Source organism: Thamnophis elegans, chromosome 3 (genome assembly GCF_009769535.1).
Source record: "Thamnophis elegans isolate rThaEle1 chromosome 3, rThaEle1.pri, whole genome shotgun sequence".
NCBI lineage: Eukaryota > Metazoa > Chordata > Lepidosauria > Squamata > Colubridae > Thamnophis > Thamnophis elegans.
Genome location: NC_045543.1, coordinates 59,610,751 through 59,634,416, shown reverse-complemented (window position 1 = coordinate 59,634,416; position 23,666 = coordinate 59,610,751). Strand labels below are relative to the sequence as shown.

The following is a 23,666-nucleotide window of genomic DNA, read 5'->3' as shown; positions in this document are numbered from 1 at the left end:
AGAAAATGTGGCAGGCCTGAAGGCCCAAATATAAAAGGTCTGACACTCCTGAATTTTGATTACATGACCACGGGAATGCTGTCAACGTCGTAAGTGCAAGGACTGGTTGTAAGTCACTTTTTTCAGTGCCGTTCTAACAGTCACTAAACACATGGTTGTAAATTTCGATTACCTGTATTTGATTCAAGAAATTTAACATAGTGTTACATTCCTTCCCACCACCATTTTATTTTCACCACACAGTATTTGAGACCATGGTGCATTTACAACATCTAATAAGACTTGACATCTAGAGATCGGATAGGAAGTCTTAACTGTAACTTGCTATTGAACAGGTAATGTTTTCTTGAGAGACCGCCTGCTGCCAATTACCTCCAATAGACCAATTAGATCCCACAGATTAGGCCTCCTCCGAATTCCATCCGCCGGCCAATGCCGACTGGCAACTACCCGGAGGAGAGCCTTCTCTGTGGCTGCTCCGACCCTCTGGAACGAGCTCCCCGTGGAGATTCGAACCCTCACCACCCTCCAGGCCTTCCGCAAAGCCCTTAAAACCTGGCTGTTCCGACAGGCCTGGGGCTAAAGAGCTTCCCCCCCCCCCTCGAATGGTATGGTTGTTCTGTGCTTTTAAATTGTGTATTGTTTTGTTCGTCTTTTTTATCCCTTATCTGTACCCCCTTCCCTGACTTGGATTGTGAGCCGCCCTGAGTCCCCTTCGGGGAAAAGGGCGGCATATAAATGCAATCAATTCAATTCAATTCACCTATATTTTTGCTTTGTCTTTTCTTCCATTGACAACAGATATTCCATGAATGTTTCCTACAACCATGCCATAACAGTGGAACTTGCAAACAGGTTGGAAGTGGTTATATTTGCATATGCCCACCAGGATATGCAGGTAAGTAATATGGCTGCAATCCTCCCTAAACATCATGCTTCGACAGGTATATTGCCTTTTGAAAAAAAAAAAAATTAAGAAGTGTTCCATTAATATTCAAACAAGGAATACCCTGTTTCCCTAAAAATAAGACCAATCAGGCTTTTGAGCACGTGTGCTAAAATAAGCCCTCCCCCCAAAATAAGCCCTCCCTGAAAATATTGCAACACAGCAGTAGCCATAAGGTGACCATGTTTGCTGCCTCCTGCACCTCAAAAATAATAAGAACTCCCCAAAAATGAGGCCAAGTACTTATTTCGGGGGTCAAAAGAGGATAAGAAAAAAAATAACCCTGTCTTATTTTCTGGGAAACACAGTAGAAACATTTCTTGAAAAGCAGGCCCACTGTTTTCATATGAAGGACGAGAGCCTAAAAATTGTGAAAGAACAAAATGTTAGTTGTAGCCTAAAAAAAACCTCAAATAAAAAGTTTGGGAGGTATCCTATAAATATATTGGAGTGTCTCTGGCTACATGAAATAGTCTTTCACAAGGTCTTCTGTGAATAAAAGAAATTTTTAAAGAGATTTGTTGACTTCTTGTTACTGCTCCAAAGGCTTTCTTTTTAACTTCTGTTTTGTAGCAATACGTATCTGATTTTTCCCCTTCATTTAATTATATTTTTTCATTGCCATATTATTATTTTAATATCATTTTATGTACTTTGCAGCTGTTAGTCTTCTTTCACCCTGTTTCATTATAAATGAACAATTTTTGTTGGTCTAAGCAGGTTAGCATCATTTATATTAAATATGAATTTTGCAGTTGTTAAAACTATATATCACTAATTATACTAGCCTCTCTGAATATTTTTTCTTTAGACTGATAGCTTTCATGGATCCTTCAAAAATTTTGTAACTTAACAATAGTGGAAATAGTGAAACTCACCCCCTCAGTTCTTAGTATATGTGGATCCTGTACATATTCAAATAATGAGTCCTTGCAAACCCTGCTTAAAATCTAATAAAAGTATATGGAATTATTAACTTGATCTGTACTCATACATCAAGAATGAGTAAAACAGGACAGAATCTATCTATGCCTTTTGCAGGAGACATAACAGTTTAGCAAAATATTTCAATTTCTGTTTAAAATGTATCAGTAAAAGGTCACATAGACCTTGAATACTGCAAAAGTTAGCTGGAAATAAATGGGTGGATTTTTTTTACAGTAAAGAGCTATCTGCTTGGAACCGGGAGAAATTGAGGGCTGAAAAGAAAACAAATACAAAGGAAAGCAAACAGATTTGTCAGGACAGATTTTAGGCATTTGGTCCTTAAATGTCTATGTCTGAATCTTTGTACATCCAGATATATTTCTTGGTGCTGAATTAGATTTGGCAGTCCTTTTTGGCAGTCTACGCATTTAACAATAAAATGAGAGGCAAGTGTGTGTTTAACCACATTGTTCTCCGTGTGAAAAATTCAACAATAGAGATGGATACAAATTTCACTGAGTTTAGTTTTTACCAAAAATTACACATTTACAGAGGAAAAGCAGAGGAAAAAACATGATTTTTAAAATGTAACCTAGCATCACTGGTGGATTGGTCTGTTTTATCATAAACTCAATTTTGTTTTAGTATTCAGATCAATTAGAATATTTAATTGAAACAGAATATCTTTTGAGCTTTTGATTAAACCAAAGCCTCTAATGCCTGCCTATCAACAAGCTCAGTAGCAATTAGAACCAAATAGACTCTGAGATGCATTAGCTGCATCTCCCAGTTTCATATCTGTTTCTAACCTAGGTGTAAATAGATTCAAATTCCCCTCCTCCACAAAAATTACATTTTATTTTTCTATTATTTGATATTTACTTGATGTGTTTTGCACTTTTGGTCTATCCCGATTTATTTTTCTTTGTGTTCTTTTGGGTTGTGTTCTAGGATTAAAATGTGAAAAAGAGATTGATGAATGCAAGTCATCTCCCTGTCTCAACAAAGGGATTTGCAAGGATGGCACTGCAGCATTCATTTGCCAGTGTCAGCCAGGCTACTCAGGTGACAAATGAACTAAAGCAGTAAAGAATCATCTCCAGGTTGCAAACTTGGAAAAAACAGTTATGGCTTATATTTATTGAGCTTGTGAATATCTTGCCTTCTGTATTTTGCTGATTTCATAGAGATTGAAGGGTTGTTGGGCTGTTGTTGTTGTTTGATGAACTGTGAGAAACAGTTCAACATAAATGTTATTGCTGTTGTATGCTGGGCATGGAAAATGATAATTGTTCTCCAGTGCACTGCTCGGAGAGTCCAATGCTGGGTTAACACAGCCTATCTGCCCTTGGACTGAGTGATGTTTTTTCAGTTGACCACGCCTCCCTTTGCCTCTGCATGCTCAGTTTGAAAACTTAGTCCGCCCGTTGGGACTGTTTTGGGAGTGCTCCAGTCTAAGGTCAGATAGGCTGGAAAGTTTCCCACTTTGGACCATGTTTGGCTTCTTATGATAGAAGATTGTATATCTGTTGCAAGAACTGTCAGAATTGCCTTCATAGAGGTTTGTGTCGCTTTAAGAGGGCACCCGGGCTTTCCCTGCAGCTGCTGGTCGCAAGCGCTCCAGGGGACTGAGAACCCTCGCCCAACAGCTGCTGGCGAGCGGCAGTAGCGTCAGGGGTGGTGTAAGAGCTTGACAGCCTGACCCCAGGGACCTTTAAGGCAGAAAAAAAACCCAGTCAAGAGTTCGGGAGCCTGCAGGCTTCTCAACTGCTGGTCTCTCAGCCGCTCCACTCTGCCCGGCAACAGCGGCGACGATTGGAGCCTTCGTGCACTTTTCAGAGCTGTGAAACTAAAAAGAGCGGGAGGCGGCTGCGTGCGCAGCCGCCGCCATTTTGAATCGCCCCGGAGCGAGGGAGAACGCTGGGATCGTGCGGAGAGCAAATAGCCTTCCGAAGCTGCTCACAGAGAAAGCAAGAGAAGCGGATAGCCAGGCAGCCCTAGCGGAGCCACAGTCAGCCCTCAGCGACTGCAGAACGCCACAAGGAGGCTGGAGATTAGTCTGGGGAGCCAGCTAGTCTCTCCCTCCTGAGAAGGAACAGCTAAGTCTCGGGGACCCGAGGGCGGTAGGAGGAAGGAATCCGACCTCCAGGCGGCCCTTCCCTCCTGAAGAGTCTGAACATTTACCAAAATACTGGCAGTGCTAGCGGCTCACCTCCGCAGTCATCCGGTTCGTCTGGAATGTTATTTGGACGATATAATTATTCATTCTCTCACCACCAAGCAGGCACACTGCGATGTCTCTCTAACTGTGCAGACTCTGCAACAACATGGCTTCTCTGTCATGGAGAAGAGCCAGTTCCGGCCGTCCACCTGTATACAGCACCTGGGTGCAGTCATCAACTCCACCTCCTGCCAGGTATTTCTTTCTCCAGACCGGCTGTCCAACCTGAGACGCAGAGTGAAACACTGCAGCCTTGCCAGGTCGGTACCAATCATCCAGCTGTCCCAGCTCCTGGGGATAATGATATCGTGCCTGAAGGTGGTCCCCTGGGCTCATCTCCACGCCAGGGAGCTGCAGTGGTTCCTGCTGCCCATGCAGAGGGCCAAGGTCAGCAACTCACACAGGCGCGTTCGGCTCCCGCGAAAGGTGATCCGATCTCTGGCATGCTGGAGGTCCAAGGCAGTCAAGAAGGGCTGCTTGTTCAAGGAGCAGGAAAGACTAGTTGTCACCACGGACACCAGTCTCCTGGGGTGGGGTGCCCATTGTCAGGGTCACCTAGCCCAAGGCCAGTGGACTCAGAGGGAGGCTGCTCACAGCATCAATTGGCTGGAACTGAGGGCAGCCCGCCTCGCACTGAGAAGGTTCTCAGCTCTCATAAAAGGGGCTCGTGTACTGTTAATGACAGACAATGTGGCGACAAAAGCACATATAAACCGACAGGGGGGCACTCGATCAAAGGCCCTCATGCTCGAGGCGGAAGCTCTGGTGGGCAGAACGTCATCTGGCTTCTCTCAGTGCAGATCACATCTCCAGCGTAAGCAACCGGGAAGCAGACTGGCTGAGCCGCCAACGCATCGACCACTCGGAGTGGCGCCTGCACCCGGACCTGTTCCAGCAGATCGTGAGGAGATTCGGCAAACCGCAAGTAGACCTGTTTGCCACACACAACAACACACATCTCCCATGCTTCTTCAGTCGCTACCACTCGCCCCTGGTGGAGGAAACAAACGCACTGAGGTCAGCGTGGCCTCAGGGACTACTGTATGCCTTCCCTCCACTTCCGCTCATTCCTCAGATGGTGAACAAGCTCCTGGCCGAAAAGGCAGACCTCATCCTGGTGGCTCCCTTCTGGCCCAGAAGGCCCTGGTACACAGACCTGGTCAGACTCTCAGTTCAGAGACCGTGGCGAATCCCTCAGGACCAAATCTCCCTCAGCCAAGGGGCCATCAGTCATCCGGAGCCCCAGTGGCTACAGCTAGCCGGTTCCACCACAAAACCGCGGTCGACTAAAGCGCGTGTGACTAAAGCACGGTGACAAAACCGCGCCGTCAAAACCGCCCGACAACAGCGCGCCGACAACAGCGCGCCGACAGAAGCGCGCTGTAACATAACCCTAAAAATAACCCTAAACCTAACCCTAAACCTAACTAAACCTAACCCTAAACCTAACCCTAAACCTTACCTTAAGTTAAATTGCGCTTCTGTGGCGCGCTGTTGTCATCGCGGTTTTAGCGCCGCGGTGGTGTCGGCGCGCTTTTGACGTTCGCGGTTATGTCGTGCCACGCAGCTAGCCGTTTGGCACTTGAGGGGGAGCTCCTGAGGAAACAGAAGTTCTCTGACCAGGTCATTCGAACGATCCAAGCGTCCAGGAGGCCTTCTACTACTAGAATCTACGATGCCACCTGGGCCGCATTCTCACAGTGGTGCAAGGCTAGAAACATAGAGGCCTCATCAGCCTCGATCCCTCAGACCCTAGACTTCTTGCAGGAGGGTCTAGATAAAGGACTTGCGGTCAGCACCCTTAGACGTCAGGTTACAGCGCTGTCCACTATTCCTCTCGCTCTCTGAGTCAACATCCTCAGATCAAGAGCTTTCTTAAGGGAGCCGCGAACATCAGCCCGCTAGCTGTTTACCGGTATCCGTCATGGGACCTTCCATTCGTGCTTAAGGCTCTGACGAAAGCCCCATTTGAGCCTTTGAGAAAGACCAGTCTGCGCTACCTTACCATCAAAACTGCCTTCCTGGTGGCTATCACATCTGCACGCAGGGTATCCGAGCTGGCAGCTCTTTCTGTCAGGGAGGATCTGTGCCTAGTTCACCCGGACAGAGTAATTCTGAGACTTGATCCGTCCTTTACTCCAAAAATTAACTCTCTGTTTCACAGGACTCAAGAGATTATTTTGCCCAACTTTTGTCCCCATCCTTCTCACCCTAAGGAGCGTGAATGGCATAAGTTGGACGTGAGACGAGCCATGCGCACGTATGTAAAGAGAACAAAAGACTTCCGCCGTTCAGAGGCGTTCTTTGTCTCCTTCCTCCCTGCGTCCCTTGGCCACAAGGTCTCTTCTCACACAGTGGGTCGTTGGCTACGTGCTTGCATTAAGCTGGCATATGAGCACCAGGGCAAGACGGCTTCGAGACAGATCACCGCACACTCCACTAGGAGCGCAGCAGCAACCCAGGCTTCTATTCTTGACATTTGTAGAGCGGCCACATGGGCCTCCCCCACGGCCTTCATCAAAAACTATAAGATTGACACCTTTGCCTCAGCCGAAGCCTCTTTTGGCAGAAGAGTATTACAAAGAGTGGCTGAAATGCCAGAGGCTCCGGTGCTTCCCCACCCTGGGACTCAATAGCTTGGGCATGTCCCAGCATTGGACTCTCCGAGCAGTGCACTGGAGAAAGATCGTTGGCTTACCTGAACGGTCGTTCTCGGGGCACTGCGAGGAGAGTCCAAACCTGCCCGGGGTGTTTATTTCTCTTAAACGATGTGACTGTATTGACTGTAACTGATTACAGGACTGTCTCCTTCATTTTCAAACTGAGCATGCAGAGGCAAAGGGAGGCGTGGTCAACTGAAAAAACATCACTCAGTCCAAGGGCAGATAGGCTGTGTTAACCCAGCATTGGACTCTCCTCACAGTGCCCCGAGAACGACCGTTCAGGTAAGCCAACGGTCTTTTGTTTAAAAAAATATCTGCATAAAGGTTTCTTAAATGGCTGCATTCGGAATATACTTATGACACCACCTCCAATATGAAGCATATTAGTTAGAACATAGAATAAAAGAGTTGGAAGGGAGCTTGGAGGTTTTCTAGTCCAACCCCCTGCTCAAGCAGGAGGCCCTATACCAGTGTTGGCGAACCTTTTCGGCACCAAGAGCCTGGGCCTGGGTGTGCTAGAAACCAGAAGAGCAGCTGCCTGGTGTGCATGTGCATGCCAAGAAGATGATCTTCTGGTTTCCAGTGCACGCATGCACACGGGCCAGCTGGTTTTCGTGGATGCATGGGTGCCAGAAACTGGAAGACCAGGTGGCCGATGAGCATGTGAAAACCAGAAGATCATTTCCCAGCATGTGCATGCGCACCGGGCAGCTGCTCTTCCAGTTTCTGGCGCTCCCACGTGTGTGAAAACCAGCTGGCCAGCATGCCGGAACCTGGAAGTGCAATGGGGGATGGCTCGTGTGCCTGGAGAGATGGCTCTGTGTGCCACCTCCGGCACACGTGCCATAGTTTCACCATCATGGCCCTATAACATTTCAGACAAATGGTTGTCCAGTGTCTTTTTTAAACCCTCTAGTGATGGAGACCCACAACTTCTGTAGGCAAGTTCTCTATGGGTTGCCTTTATATTGTGGGATGGGTAAGAGTGGGCTGTCATTGGCTGTCCTATTTTCCCCTTACAATATGGCAGAAATCGGGTCTTGTTGCAAAGTAGCAATACATCTGGCTAAGCTTTTGTAGCTGAAGTTGAATGGAAAGTCATTGAGGTGTCTATAAATGGAAGAAAATGGATAAATGTCATCAGTTGATCTTATCAGGATTGTATGGGTCTTCTGCTATAATGTTGGTTGAATTCAACAGCCAAAATGTAATTATTATTCACCTAGGGCAAGATGGTGTTTTACCATTAAAATAAAAAGGGAATGATATAAACCTCTTAATTAGAGGAAGTTTGGTACAGATTGTTTTTAAGGTGACTAACTGGATTTTTTTTCCACCTATTTGTTTGGGCTTTTTGTTGTAGTAATAAACTACAGCTCTGGATTGTGTTCATGCTTGATAAATGAATGTATGTCCTCTTAATAAAAGCTGAAGGACATGGTACACTAGTCTATATTATTTCACTCAATACAGAAATCCTGTAATTGATAACAATACCAGATTATGCTTGCAATTTTCCTAATTAGGAAAAGTGTATAACATAAATAGCATGATGAACCCTCCTTTCCAAATTGGTAACATGAATGGAAAGAGCTATTTATTTATCTATTTATTTAATTATTTATTTACTGGACGTATAGGCCCCAGCAATCTTTTATGACTGGGCAACTTTCAAAATAAAACAATAAAAAAGCAAAGATTAAAACAAAGAATTCCATTGTCCAAATAAAAAAAAGTCTGGAAAAATACAACCATCATTCAGGAAACCGAAATTTCACACAAGGGATCTATTCCCTACTCTGGCTCTAAGCCATCTTTTTAGGGCTTGTTTAAGTAGGGCCGGGGTGGGAGCCATAAGAATTTGGGGAGGTGGGGTAAAGGGCAAGAATGAATAAAGTTGAAAATTTATTACTAACTGCTATCTTGGAAATTTATACCTCACTGTTGTTAGGATTGTATCTTCCATGTGTAAGTCCATTGTGTGAACTTGTAAATCTGCATGTATGCACTATTAATGTTCTCTATAATCTTTATTATTTGAAGGCTTACTATGTGAAGAAAATATAAATGAATGCAATTCAAATCCTTGTCTGAATAAAGCAGTCTGTGTTGATGATATTAATTCTTACCACTGCTTGTGTCCAGAAGGCTTCACAGGTCAGTCTATTTTATTGATGACCCTCTTCTAATATTTCATATAGCTCTCATGATGTTTTGAATTACTTGCAAGATCTTAAAAAAAGAGGGTTTTTATTTTTCAGTAAAAAAATGAGAAGACTGTGGCATTAAAAAAAATGACAATTTTTTAGCAATTAATTAATATATTAGCAAATTGATTCTTCAATCTCCAGCAAATTTGTTATATTGCGTACCTACTTCAGGATTGTTTAAAAATGTATTTGACTAATTAACTTTTTTTTCATTTTCATTCTTTTTAATGTATCCAGAATCTATAAAGTTCAGAAATTACCTGGTGCTGATAACGTCTTTATTCCTTTTTTCCTTCTCAGGTACTCACTGTGAAGCAGAGGTAAATGAATGTCTTTCAAATCCCTGCTTCAACAAAGCTACCTGTGAAGATCAGGTTGCAGGTTTCCATTGCAAGTGCTTGCCTGGATTTATTGGTGCTCTGTGCGAAAAAAACATTAATGAATGTCTCAGTAGACCTTGTAAAAACGGAGCCGCATGCAAAGATGGAATCAATGGTTATAGGTAAAAAGATGTATGATATAGCTCTGAAGATATGTAAAGGTTTTAATAACGCCAATACAGTGTGTTTGTTTGTTCACTTGCTTGCTTGCTAAAGAACCGAAGTAGCTATCCCTTAGGGCAGGGATGTCAAACTTGCGGCCTTGGGGCCACACATATCGTGTGCTGGCCATGCCCACCCCTGTTTTAGCGAAGGGGGAAAGTCGTGATACATCATGTGACGACAACATGACGCCGCATGTTTGACACTCCTGCCTTAGGGCCTAAATTATACCAGAATAACTGTTTTTGGACTCCTATCTCTCTAAAGTTATACATTAACTTTTCCTTTTGCCTTATAAGTATCTACTTCTATAAGTGAACATATCTCTAAGACACTATTAGTGCCTTAATCCACTAATGGAGCTATGGTCTCTACTGACTGAGTCTACATTCTTTTTTTCTATCCAATTTTTTGGCACTCTAGGTTTTTGTATTTTCACTTTTTATTTATTTACTCTGGCTTACATGTCATTCCAGTCACAGATTACTTCCATATACAGTAATTGGATTAAAAAGTCTAACTCTGCCTAACTATCTCTTCCACATAAATGCATTTGGGGGATTTGTTCTGAATGGTTTTTTTCTCCTTGGCTGGGGGTTTGGCCATTTTTAACTCACTTTCTTTTGCCAGCTTTTTCTCCACATCAAATTTGGTCCAACTGTGTTTTGCTTTCAGAGAGTTATCCTGTTGATCCTGACAGATGGGCAAGGCAGGCTCCTCAGCATTTTATGCAATGTCTTTCCAACATTCTTTAGGGTTGCAAAAATAAACAAGAGCCAGAATTGTAAGCATTTCAAATTCAGACTCCACAATTGATCATTCCGCCCCCCCCCCCCAACTTCTTACATACTTAGGTTTTCCACTTACCATCATACTGGTTCTTAATTTCACTTAAGTACCTTACTTTGTATTTTAAGACAGCTAGAATGTAATTGTTCAGACTGTAGTAAAAAGAATTCTTTTGTTTTCTTTTGTCTTCTCAAAGGTGTCACTGTGTTACAGGATATACAGGGCCCCAATGTGAAGTGAACATTAATGAATGTGAATCCAATCCCTGTGAAAATCAAGGAACCTGTATGGATGCCTTGAACTCGTACGTTTGTAAATGTCCTCCTGGCTTTACAGGCAGCCGTTGTGAAACAGGTACCCAGGATTAAAGTATTAGCAAACAATAGCAAACCTATCTTGGCAACAATACTGCAGACTTGAACCGAAACCAGATGCTTCCCAAGAATATAGCAGATTTTGCAAATCCCAGTGTTCTGCCCCGGGCAATGAGATTCTGCTCGGGCAGCCAGTTAACTCCACGCTTAGGAATATCTTTCAGATCACGTTTATTATCAGGCATCCTTAATAGCAAAACTTACAGTTCAGTGTTAAGATTCTTCTGACTTTCCATGATCTGTCCCATCACGTAGTGTAAAAAGACATTAATTCCTCTAACCCATGCTGCTGGTGCAAAGCTGCTTCTGGTAGTGCCGAAGGCGATTCAGTGAATGGACAGTAATAAATCAATTTCCCGGGCAGAGTACCCCACTGCCCAATCAGGGAGCACAGATGTGGTTACATGTTATGGGACTACATTTCCCATAAGGTAGTTACATTTCCCATGAGGTAGTCTCTTAAAGGAGACAGCTCCTAATTCCTAAATTAGCTATATACTGTTGGGACAGCACACCCAGTATACAGTAAATAACTACAATAATTCAATATTGGATTTATTATTATAAATTCAATTTTAAACCAATAATATAAATGTGACACTGAAAAAAATGTATTTTGAATGCTGTCCAGAATCCACTAGAGTTGGGTGGCCATTAAATTTAAATAAATAATAATATTTAAAATCTTACTATTTCCTAAATTGCAATTTCATTTTCTATAAAGTTACAGAGTATTTCTTATGTGTTCTTCAAGTACTTGTTAATCAGCTGGAAAATATTTTCTTCATTCCTTGCTTTGTGTTAAAGTATTGTAGTACCTTTTTGGACAATTAGCAAATCATTAAAAATATACGATTATTATTTGTTAAACTAAATACTTTATTGTTCAAAAATACTAAAAATAATATAGTCATGCAGAAAATCAATCCATGTTGATTTTCTGCCTAACTATATTCCCAACTATGGTTGTTAAGAGTCAACACTGGCTTGAGGTAGATATTCTCTCAGTTGTAAACTTAATACAGTATGTCCTGGCTCTGGAGAAAAGAAAAAATTATTGTCAGTATAGTAAATGTTCTCATCACTAAAACATGTTAATCTACCATTTTTAGTGGTATTTTGAATGGGAAAAGATTTCTCTAATTTGCTGTGATAAAATATTTCGTTTCATGAACTGTTGGAATCCATTGGAATTCAAAGATATATTGATTTTAATTTAACTTAATTTTCCTTACCAAATTTAGATTCTGACAAAGCTCTCCTTTTGTCTGTAATAAACTGGAAGAGATACGTTTGCTTAACTCTTGAATAAAAGATGAAGCAAATGTAAATAATAATAATAATTAAAGAGCAAGTTCACGCATTTTAGTTGCTACATAGTAATACTGTGCACCAAGGAATGTTAACATCACATGACGGCACTAGAGATTTGAGATAGAATGGTTTTAATCCATCAGGGTTAACTGTCTAATTATATGGTATATCTTCTAAGGCTTAAGTGTCTAGATAGAGTGGGGAGGGAATGGAGTTTTTATAGCATCCTTTCCTCTGCCATGCCCACCAAGCCATGCCAACAGAACTGGCAGTAAAAAAATTTGAATCCCACCACTGATGACTCTGTAAAACCGCTTAGAAAGGGCTGTAAAGCACTATGAATGGTATATAAGTGCTAGTGCTAGAATAGTGGGTATTTCTCCTAGGCGCTGCTTGGAGTGTCCAAGCACGGGTTAATTTCAGCTTTTACATTGGACATTTCTATATAAATCATTTTTATAGAAATGTGATGCTTAGTATTTTCTTAGAACCAGTGTGTCTATTTTGTTTAATATGGCTATATAATTGGAAAACCAGAGCCTCCCAACTTCTGTCTTGCTCAGTTTAAAAATAAACATTTTTATTCTGAACCAGTGCAATGGGAAAACATAATTCAAAGAACTGAATCATTTAAATCAAATATTTATTACTGTTCTAGACTAGGAAGGAAGATGGAGTACAATCAATTGAAAAGCTTAGAAGATAATCAGAACTAGATATAAAAGATATAGATATTAAAATGGAAAGTAGACATAAAAACAATAGTTTAAAAGAGTAAAAGAAGGGGTAGGAACATTAGATGCTTATAGGAGAGCATTAAATGTTGGAAGACTACATCTGACAAATTGTATATTATTGTATTGTATTGTGTTGTATATATTATGTTATATTATATTATATTATATTTATTATATTATATTATATTATATTATATTATATTATATTATATTATTATTCACTAGCAATACCTATTGGGGTCCTCGCTAGATCCAATTGATGTTCTGTTTCTGCTATATGCTATTTAGTGAGTATTTTGGCCTGAGCATATCATATGCTGAGGGAAAGACCTAGAGAGAAGCCCAAAGATGAAATCTTAGTTGCCACTGCCTATTTCCATGTGGATTGAAATCACCCCTCAAAGTTAATAGAGCAAGGGTGGGGGAGGATACTTTGAGCCAATTGATGAGTATGGTCATGCTCATTTTAATCTCAACTTTCATGAAGCCTGTCTTTAGTGTCAGGGTAGCATTTTAAGACTACTCTTCAGTTTGGGACTTGAAAGGCTGATCTTGGAAATTTGAATTGTGCAAGTTCTTACGGTATAAAATTGAAGAAGGAGCACAGCTAGCCACCATAAATGTATTATGATATTGTCAAAGAACTAAACATTTTTCCTATCTGTTGCAGAGCAGTCTTCTGGATTTAACTTGGATTTTGAAGTCTCTGGAATTTATGGCTACGTTTTGCTTGATGGTGTCCTCCCCTCACTCAATGAGATCACATGTGCCTTTTGGATGAAATCCTCCGATACTACAAATTATGGGACTCCAATCTCTTATGCAGTGGAAAATGGAAGTGACAATGCATTCTTGATTACAGATTACAACGGGTATGTGAAGTATCTATAGCTTCCAGATCATATGCTTGGGGAAGAGATGCAAACTGTATTTTACTGCTTTATCAATAAAGCTAAGCTAGGGTTAACCTAGAGGTTAAACTCAATTTCATTAAGGGCCTCATCAGGATTGTGTTTGACCTTGGGGGGCCGAGAGGGTGTGGTCAGGATAGGTGTGGCCAGGATGCCAAGGACCGCACACAGCCCTCCCAAGCTCTGTTTTCGGCTGCAATGGCCTCCTGCAGCACTCTGACAGTGAAAACTGAGCTCGGGAGGGTCGCATGACAGCTTCCTGAAGCACTCTTCCAATGAAAACGGAACTCAGGAGGGCCCTCTTAAGCTCCGTTTGTGCTGGCAGAGGCACCGCGGGCCGGTCCTCTGCTGTTTCCAGGGCAGCCCTGTGGGCCAAATTTAAGCACTCTGCGGGCTGAATGCGACCCACAGGCCTTGAATTTGGCACCCCTTCTCTAGAGCTTGTTTTTCCATGTGTTCTGTTACGCAATAGAGCATTACACATTCTATATTCAGCAAGCAAGGAACCTATAGATTTGTGAACTATTCCTCTAGTCCATGCCAACAGAGGGAAATCTACTGTAGCTTACAACTTATACCATCTTGCATGGACCATCTAAATCCTAAGCTGTTTCAAGCAGGTCACTTCCATTTCTCTTCTCTTCTGATATAGGTGGGTACTGTATGTTAATGGGAAGGAAAGCATTACAGATTGCCCTTCTGTGAATGATGGCAATTGGCATCATATTGCTGTGACTTGGGCAAGTGGAGACGGCGCCTGGGGAGTGTACATCGATGGAAAATTGTCTGATGGAGGGAGTGGCTTATCTGTGGGAACAGAAATCCCTGGTATGTCTCCCTTCATTATTTATCTGGCTGTATTTATTTGCCATGTTATTCGGAGTCATTTTGACATATTTGACTAAAGGAATGTAAGATTCTCATCCTATACAACCTGGTAATATTCCAACAAAATTAATGTATCATTTAAAGCTATATTAGTACCAGTTTATTGTCCCAAGCAAATAGTGCCAACCATTATGTACAATAGCAATAATCAGTAGCTTTATTCCTTGCATTTGTGTGCGTGAACCCGTATGAAAAATGTAGTATCTGAATTCAATCCAAACATCTATCATAAGATGCAGAAGGGAGCAGCACTTGCTCTCTGCCTAGACACAAATGGTTATCTCATCTTTTCTATTTCAAACTGCACAGAGGTGGTATTCAGCAGGTTCTGACCAGTTCTGGAGAACTGGTAGTGGAAATTTTGAGTAGTTCTGAGAACCGGTAAATCCCACCTCTGACTGGTCCCGCCCCCATCTATTCTCTGCCTCACGAATCCCAGCTGATCGGGAGGAAATGGAGATTTTGCAGTAACTGTCCCTGGAGTGGGGTGAGAATGGAGATTTTACAGTATCCTTCCCCTGCCACGCCCACCAAGCCACATCTACAGAATCAGTAGTAAAAAAAAAATTGAATCCCACCACTGAAACTGCAACACATTCATCTAATTTTATATAATTATACATGAAAGCACCCATTCCTAACTACAGATTACATCAAAATAAACAAATATGTGTTGTAATGTCAAAAGTTCGAGCTTTCCATTCTCCTATTGCAGTGAGAACACGGGTATAAGGGGAGGAGTTTGCATTACGAAATTTCATTCTTGGCCTGCTTATTCTCCTCATGGACTTCTATGATTACATGAATGAATTGTGGAAACTACATCCGAAGAGCTTGGCATTTATATTTATATACAATGCCTATGTTCTGGCCCCCTCAGCAATCTGCCTTATAATCTGAAGTTTCTCCTAGGATGACAGTGCTTAAGTCAAGTTCTTTGTTATCAAATGCGGTAGCTCCTTATTCTGATTCTGTTTTCCTTTTAAATAGGTGGAGGTGCATTAGTACTGGGACAGGAGCAAGATCAAAGAGGAGAAGGCTTTAATCCAGCTGAGTCTTTTGTTGGCTCAATTAGCCAGCTGAACATTTGGGGTTATGCTCTGCCTCCTGAACAGGTAATATATTGAATCTGATTTGGTTTTACTGAAAGTTCCATTTTATTAAAGCCATCTGCTATGGGAGTAAGAGTATTGCAGCATAGATGCCCAATATAGCCAATTTTTAGCTATATGGATTAATTAAAACTAAAACTAAATACAGAATAATCAGCGAACCCATTTATAAAGATGCTTCAAAGGGATGTGTTCATGGTGAACATTCCAAACAGAAAAGAACAAGGATGGGCCTTTTTGTTTTTATTTATTTTCCTTTTCATGAAGCATTCAATTGTACATTCACTTGTGGCTGAAAATTATCTGCCAATTTCTGTAGCTTCCAGATCAGCTGTGGCCCCTTTGATATGACAAAAAGCAATTTGCCATTGAAGTACTTCTTAGCAATAAAAGGGCTTCTCACTAAATGGCATTGGAGCAAGTAATCATAGGCCTATTATTAAGAGGGAAATGGAAATGGAGAAGAAGGGGTTAACTAAATCACCTTGAGCTTCTGGAAGAAAGGCAAACAAATGAGTTGAACTCAATCAAGATATGTGAGTGTAGCACAACATACTTTGCAAAGCATTAGAGCAGTTCATGATAATATAGTTTTCTATCTTTCATCTTTTTCTAAAATAATACATGCAAAAACTTAAAGCAAAACCCTAATCATGCCATTTTAAAATAATAAATTATTAAAATGAAATTAATTTTATATGCAAAGGTGTGTATGTATGTCTGTGTGTACATTTTTTGTCCGTATTTTGCATTTGTTTCCAACTAATTGGTGACAACACAGACAAATACATGTGTATTTTATTCTTTCTTGAACTCTAAGGTGAAGTCCTTGGCTACATCTTGTCCAGAGAATCTCCAGAAAGGCAACGTATTAGCTTGGCCGGATTTTCTTCCTGGGGTTGTTGGAAGAGTGAAGATAGATCCCAGGAGCATATTCTGTGCTGGTTAGACCTTTTGTTTGCTTTCAAAGCTTTAATAGAAGAATCATACAGTTGCATTCAAACCATGTTCAGAAAAACTGTGGCACTGAATGAATGGTTTCAGAAAGATCTCAGAGAGAAATTCAATAATAAAAGTTATTTCTCTTACAACAGACAGGTATAATGAAAGAGAAAATCAACAGGGTTGATATTTCTGACTTTCTCTTGTAACAAGGAGTGTATACGTATACTGGTAGTCCTCAACTTACGGCCACCATTGAGCCCAAATTTGATGATAAGTGAGAAATGAGTTAAGTGAGTTTTGCCCGATTTCACAACTTTTCTTGCCACAGTTGTTAAGTGAATCACTGCAGTTGTTAAGTTAGTAACCTGGCTCTTAATTGAGTCTGGCTTCCCCATTCACTTTGCTTGTCAGAAGGTGGCAAAAGGGGATCATCTGACCCTGGGACATAAGTATGAACCAGTTGCCAAGCATCTGAATTTTGATCACATGATCAGGGGAATGCTACAAAGGTCGTAACTGTAAAAAACAATCATGTCACTTTTTTCAGTGGTGTAACTTTGAACGTTCACTAAATGAACTGTTGTAATTCGAGGACTGCCTGTATTCTAGGACAGCAGTCCCCAACATTTCCAGCTTTGCGGACCAATAGAGGGGGAAAGGGAAAGGGGATCGGTACGAGTGTGCATGTCCACCACTTGTGCAAGTTGAATTTCAGACACAAACGTGCTTGCCCGCTTTTTGTGTAGCACAGTTCCGAACGGGCTATGGCCCAGAACTGGGTGGCAGCCTGGGGTTGAGGACCCCTGTAATAGCATACATTCTTAATTCATTACACCAAACTGAATGGCCAATATTTCATATGGAAACAAGAAACCAGTCATGTTACAGTAGAAAAATGGAAGAGAGAGCTATTAAGGGCAAGAAGATTTATTAATATTTTAAAAACATAATTTAATATATTTAAGGGAACAGCTTAAAAACATAAGTATTACATAACATTTTAATATAATTCAGTCCTCTATAAAGTTTGTACTAAATATTTACCTTAGTTGAATATTTTTTTAAGTTAAATGTTTGTGAAATAAACTATTTAAATTCAATTAAATTAATTAAAATAACATAAATTATGAATATAATTTCATGTAAGTGTGGTTCAAGAACAAATTCTAGCATAGTAGGTTTTTATTATTCCAATTATTCCTATTAACTATAAAATGCATCCTGAAATTCCGTCTGTCATTCCATATTCTTATGTTACACAGAGGTTCTCGGAGCAGGAACATCCAAGAAAATAATCCCTGATAGCACATAGAAAAATGTTTTAAATTTACTGGTATTAGTTCTGAGGCATGAGGCTAAAAATACAATATCCCCATGGCCTTGCATGGATACACTTGATCATTCAATGACTGGAACATTTAGTCTTAATTCCTCAAATTCCAGTGTTGTGTAATAAGCGTTCATTGGAACCTCAAGCAAAATATTTATGGTTTCCTGCACTAAGGATGTTGAAAGCATGAAATGTAGGACTGGGTCATAGAGAAATATTTCTTGGCCTTCATGAAACAATAATTCATTTTTTTCTTGATTTGTTATTTGGTTTTTGTTGTTATTGGGGTTTTTTGTCATTTTTAAATATAATCATTGTTTTAAGTATTGAAATGTAGAACACTTCTTACTTTAAGAGAGCTTAGAAATGCTTACAGATTTAAGCAAGTAGCTTATTTAGTACAATATGAAGGACCAGAATGATGAGTACAGAATTGCAGGATTTAAAGTTTATTTCTTTTTGGTAAATATTCACAACTCAGCCATGCTTCCCTTATTCTCCCTTACCACATGGATAAAATATAATTCTCAGAATCTTCTTTCTCTTAAAAAATGGAATATTGATTTGGCAGTACAATGTAGTGGCATTTCATTTTAATGTACTAATCGAAGGGGGAGTTGTGAATATTTGATCAGTAAAAATGTAGATAATTGTGTCAAATTTGCTTAGTCAATACACGTTACCTTGTTTATAACCTCACACATATTATCATCGCAGAACTTGAGTCGGTTGCCTGCAAAATCCACTGTAAATAGTGTGTTTGCTCTGTGAGGATACTATATATAAATTGTGCATACATGTTAATTTGTCCACAGATTGCCAACCTTTAGAAGGATCCATTCCCCACCTGAAAACTTCATCAGCTACTTTAAAGCCAGGATCAAAAATCTTTCTCTACTGTGATACCGGTTTCCACATAGTGGGAAATTCTGTCTTACATTGTCTAAATTTAGGACAGTGGGCACAACCTCTTCCACATTGTGAAAGTAAGCAGCTATTTTTGTAACAGTTTTATCTTCAGGATATACCGCACTATTGTTCAGATGTTCCTGGACATAAGTTTTTTTAAAAGAAGTATTGAATGGAAGTCACTTAGGGACACCTAACGTATTTTTTTGAATTATTTTCATATAATCTAAATTTATTGTTAGTTTACGGAATAAATTTGCTTGTGTGTGTATGCATATACATATATATGGGTATGTGTGTTAGATGGTGCATGAGATGAGATGTTATTGTATTGTTAAGGGCTTATTGGATTTATTCTTCATGACCATTGTAGCTTTTTAAATGTTTTGTTGAGATTGGTTCCATTTTCTTTTTAATGTGTTTTTAGCAGCAAATTTTGGAAGCGCTTGCTGCTTGACTACAGTCAGTACAGGAAAGACACACTTTCTTCTTTAGGTTTCAGCCATAAACATTTGAAGAAGTGTTTAAATAAATATGTGTCATTCCCTAATAGGTTTACATGTGCATTTATATACTGTCTGGGTATAGGAATTAGTTGTGGAGAACCTCCACCTTTAGAACATGGATTTTATTCGGCTGAGGATTTCTTTGCTGGAAGCTCTGTAACCTACCAGTGCAACAGTGGTTATTACTTGTTGGGAGACTCAAGGATGCTGTGTACAGACAATGGAAGCTGGAACATTATTTCACCATCTTGCCTTGGTAAGTCTACATAGACCTTATGGTTAATATCAAAAGCTAAATCTATGCTTTCCTGTTCAATTCTAAGGATTTTGTGGCTATGAGTGACTACAGACGAGCAAGTATCATTTCTTGTATCACTACCCTGTTTTCCCGAAAATAAGACCTCCCTGGATAATAAGCCCAGTCGGGCTTTTGAGCACATGTGCTAAAATAAGCCCTCCCCAAAAAATAAACCCTCCCCAAATATATTGCAACACAGCAGCAGCTATGAGGTGACCATGCTCGCTGCCTCCTGCACCTCAAAAATAATAAGATCTGGAAGTCGACCGGAGGTTCTTCAGCTGAACAGATGTGGGGGGGGGGGGCTGAGCTCTCAAGAGCTTCATATGAACCATGTCTGACAAACCTGTTCCAAGATCCTTTTTGGATCAGAACCTTCCTGGAGGGAGGGCGAAGAAGGGACAGCGTCTCATCAGACCTAGAGGGAGGCAACAGGTCCCTCGCAGGTCGGAGATTTGTCCTCTGAATTGGAGCAGGGGTGGCAGCTTGGCTGCACAGAAGCTGGCTTCCTGCCAAAGCACTGAGCAGGAGCACACAGGAGATGAGATGAAAGACCGGTAAGAAGATTCATTTAACCAACAGTCATAAATCAAAACTTGGAAAAGGCAAAGAATCTTGAGAGTATAAATAATATACAGTAAACAGACAGATCTGAATTTTGGTAAAAGGAAAGAAAGAAAAGGAAAAGGGAGGGTTGAAATGCCACCCCCACCCCAAATGCTATTTCCTTGAAATAATTTGGACAGAAATTGCGATAGCAAAAAAGTGACAAACCCACTTAAATATAAACCCTAAATTTGGTTTTGGAAATAGAAATCAAACTTCCCAAGGGTTTTCGTCTGAACTTCTTCCAACTCTAATTAGGGAGAAAAATCAAGAAAAAAGCACTACCTTCTCACTGATAACCTCATCTTGACTGTGCAGGAAGTTTTAATTAACCAACTGCCATAAATCAGAATTGGGAAAAGTTGCAGCTTTTCTTCCAGTTTTACATAAACTGAAGTAGCTAAATTTAAGATGGACCAAAACCTCGAAATAAGATCTGCATAACTAACTGCAATTTTGGAACTGGACATTTAAGGAAGAACAAAAGACCAAGATGGCTCCCATCTCTCTTCCACATAGCAGTTGAAGTAGATAAATTTAAGGTGGACCAGAACTCTGAAAGAAGAGTTGTAAAACTAACTAACTTTGGAACTGGACATCATGGAAAACGGGGGATTTGAAGAACTATGTGAAATCATAAAAAATATTCATAAACCAATAAAATCAATAAAATTAAGCCTAAATAGAATTCTGAACCCAGAGAAGCAGGGATTTAAAGAAGAGGGGAAAGAAGAATGGGGGAAAAATAATGAAGATAATGAAGGGGTAGAAACAATGGGAAATAAAAAGCAGACAAAACACTCCATAGGGCTTGATAGTGGTATAAGGGAAATGGTAAAGGCGAGATGTGTCCCAACAAAAGAGAATAAAAAGCAGACAAAAGATATTTCGGAGGTTTACAGTGGCATAAGGAAAATTGAATTAGGAGATTATGCCCCAACAAAGAGAAATATAAAAGACAGTGGAGTGGGGAAAATTGAAGAGGATGGATGTGTCAAAATGAAGAAAAGGGAGAAGGCAGGAACAGAGAAGACTTACTAGGAAAAAAATCAGACAACTAGAAATTGTTATATGGGAAAATATAAAGTTAAGATAAGGGAGTTATTCCTAAATATGACAATAAAATGGAGTTGCTAACTGATTGAATATGGTAATGGAAAGATAATTAAATAAAGGTCAAAAGACATGGAATAATGGATAAATATGAAAATGATATGGGGAGATTGTAAAGCAGAGGTTTGTGATTCACTTTTTTACATAATAATTAAAGTGAGTTGCTAATTGATTGAATATGACAACAGAAGGACAATTAAGCATGTGTTAAAATATATGAATCATGGATATATATATATAGAACCTTTAAGATGATGAATAAAGTAAGATGTGTACCATTTGTTATTCTATCCAGTAGACTAAGGGAATTGTAATGAACATTGAACAACAAGGATTGCTATTTAAAGAAAATTAAGGGTAATCCAATCCAAGATATGGAAAAATGGAGAGGGAACATGAAATATACTTACAATGGGCAACTATTGAGATTTAAAGACAGAATCACAAATTGGCAGCATGTAAGGATGTATAATTATATAAATATAATGATGAGAATAGTGGGGAATTGTAACCAGGTCTACATCTCGGCCAAAACTAGGCTTGTGGGGGTGGAGGTTAAAAGCACAATGACTATATATGTATCCTTTTTTGTTCTATTTCTTAAAAAAAGGAAGAAGATATATGTTAAAATTAAATATGTATATTGAAAAGGAATTATAAATATCATCAATATAAAATGAGCTTGCTCAGAAGCTGAAATACACCAAGTAAATGAGATGAAGAGTGTGAAATAGAGGAGGGAGGTAAGGGAAGAAGAGAGGGATAGGAGATAGGAGGGGGGAGGGGAGAAGAGAAAGGAGGAATGGAAAGGAGGGAGAACAGAAGGAGAGAGGAAGGGGAAGTAGGTAAGGATGACAGAAGGAAGAAAGGAGATAGAGAGGGAAAGGAGAGAGGGAGAAGAACGTGATAGATAAGGTATAAATATGGTTTATGAAGAGCAGAAGAGCCAATAATTGTTTTTGGGAGTTGATGGTAAGGTGAATTGATGTAAACATTTAATAATACAATGTGATGGTGGCTATGTAATAATATATATGTGTATACAAAATTAAAAAACTTAATATGCAAAATAATAATAATAAGATCTCCCCAAAAATGAGGCCAAGTGCTTATTTCGGGGGTCAAAAGAATATAAGACCCCGTCTTATTTTCGGGGGAAACACAATATGCTATTGTGCAAAATGGGTAATACATATCAGCTGCAACATACTGTAACTGACACAAATTATGCGCTTCATATAAGTCAGTGATGGCGAACCTATGGCACACATGCCAGAGGTGGCACACAGAGCCCTCTCTGCTGGCATGCACGCCATCGCCCCTGGTCAGATCTCCATGGCATTTCTTTCGTGAGCTTCTATTTCCCTGCAAACGATGAAACAGAAGCTCACAAAAGAAAAAGATCTTATCTCTTGCCGTGCTGCTGATGTTGGGATGCCGTGTCTCCCGCCGGCCAGCTGATCTTCAGATCTCTGCTGCACATGCACGCATGACTGCGCACACGTTCATGTCCGCATATGCACATGTCTGCATGTGCATGTTCATGCCTATCTGTGCATGCACATGTTCATGTTTATCTGCACGTTCGTGCATTCGCATGCACATGTTTTAGTTTGGGCAGGCGCGCACGCAGTTTGGGGACTTGGTGCCTAAAAGGTTCGCCATCACTGATATAAGTGGTGCAGTGATGACATGATACATGACATGTTATTGTGGCTTACACTTGTGGCTCAGATATATAATACGTTGATTAAGCATAGATCCAAGATCTAAAAAGATTCTTTGGATTTCTCAAGTCCTACATGTTCCATAGGATTTATAAAAACAGTTAACTTGTGAAGAAGTTTAAAGCTCAAGCTCTCTGCGATACATACAGTTTTGTGGGTCTTTGGATTCTGGTAGAAAAGGGAAATCATTATTTATTAATTTGTGGTCCAAGACCAAATCAACAAACATTAAAACATATATAGTAGTTTAACCATTTAAATGTATAACTTACCTAGAAGTCACAAACAATCAAATCTTTGAGGAAGACACCAGCCAATTCGCTACAAATTTTAAAAAATCACTTCTGCCCTACATATATTTAGCTCCTGCCAATCTAGCAATTCAAAAGTATGCAAAAGCAAATAGATAAATAGTACCATTTTTCTGGGAAGGTAACAGCACTCTGTGTTTCGCTGTATCTCCATACTACAGCGTGATGTCATGGTGGCCACATGACCATGGGAACGTCTTCGGACAACATTGGCTCAATGACCTTGAAATGGAGATGTGCACTGCCCCCTAAGGTCAGCCATGATTAGCAGAGTAAAATCTACAGGG

At 40.2% G+C, this 23,666-nt stretch overlaps 1 protein-coding gene across 1 annotated transcript in view; it reads left to right on the top strand.

The window, feature by feature from the left end:
• Positions 1–23,666, top strand: part of SVEP1 (sushi, von Willebrand factor type A, EGF and pentraxin domain containing 1) — a 144,823-nt gene that overhangs the window by 82,216 nt on the left and 38,941 nt on the right. Inside the window, exons 21-31 of the mRNA XM_032213166.1 lie at positions 802–898; positions 2,825–2,938; positions 8,801–8,914; positions 9,268–9,469; positions 10,495–10,652; positions 13,394–13,595; positions 14,287–14,462; positions 15,513–15,637; positions 16,455–16,578; positions 18,725–18,895; positions 19,407–19,580. Coding sequence (XP_032069057.1) covers positions 802–898; positions 2,825–2,938; positions 8,801–8,914; positions 9,268–9,469; positions 10,495–10,652; positions 13,394–13,595; positions 14,287–14,462; positions 15,513–15,637; positions 16,455–16,578; positions 18,725–18,895; positions 19,407–19,580 — 1,657 coding nt within the window. The remainder of the gene's footprint in view (positions 1–801; positions 899–2,824; positions 2,939–8,800; positions 8,915–9,267; positions 9,470–10,494; positions 10,653–13,393; positions 13,596–14,286; positions 14,463–15,512; positions 15,638–16,454; positions 16,579–18,724; positions 18,896–19,406; positions 19,581–23,666) is intronic.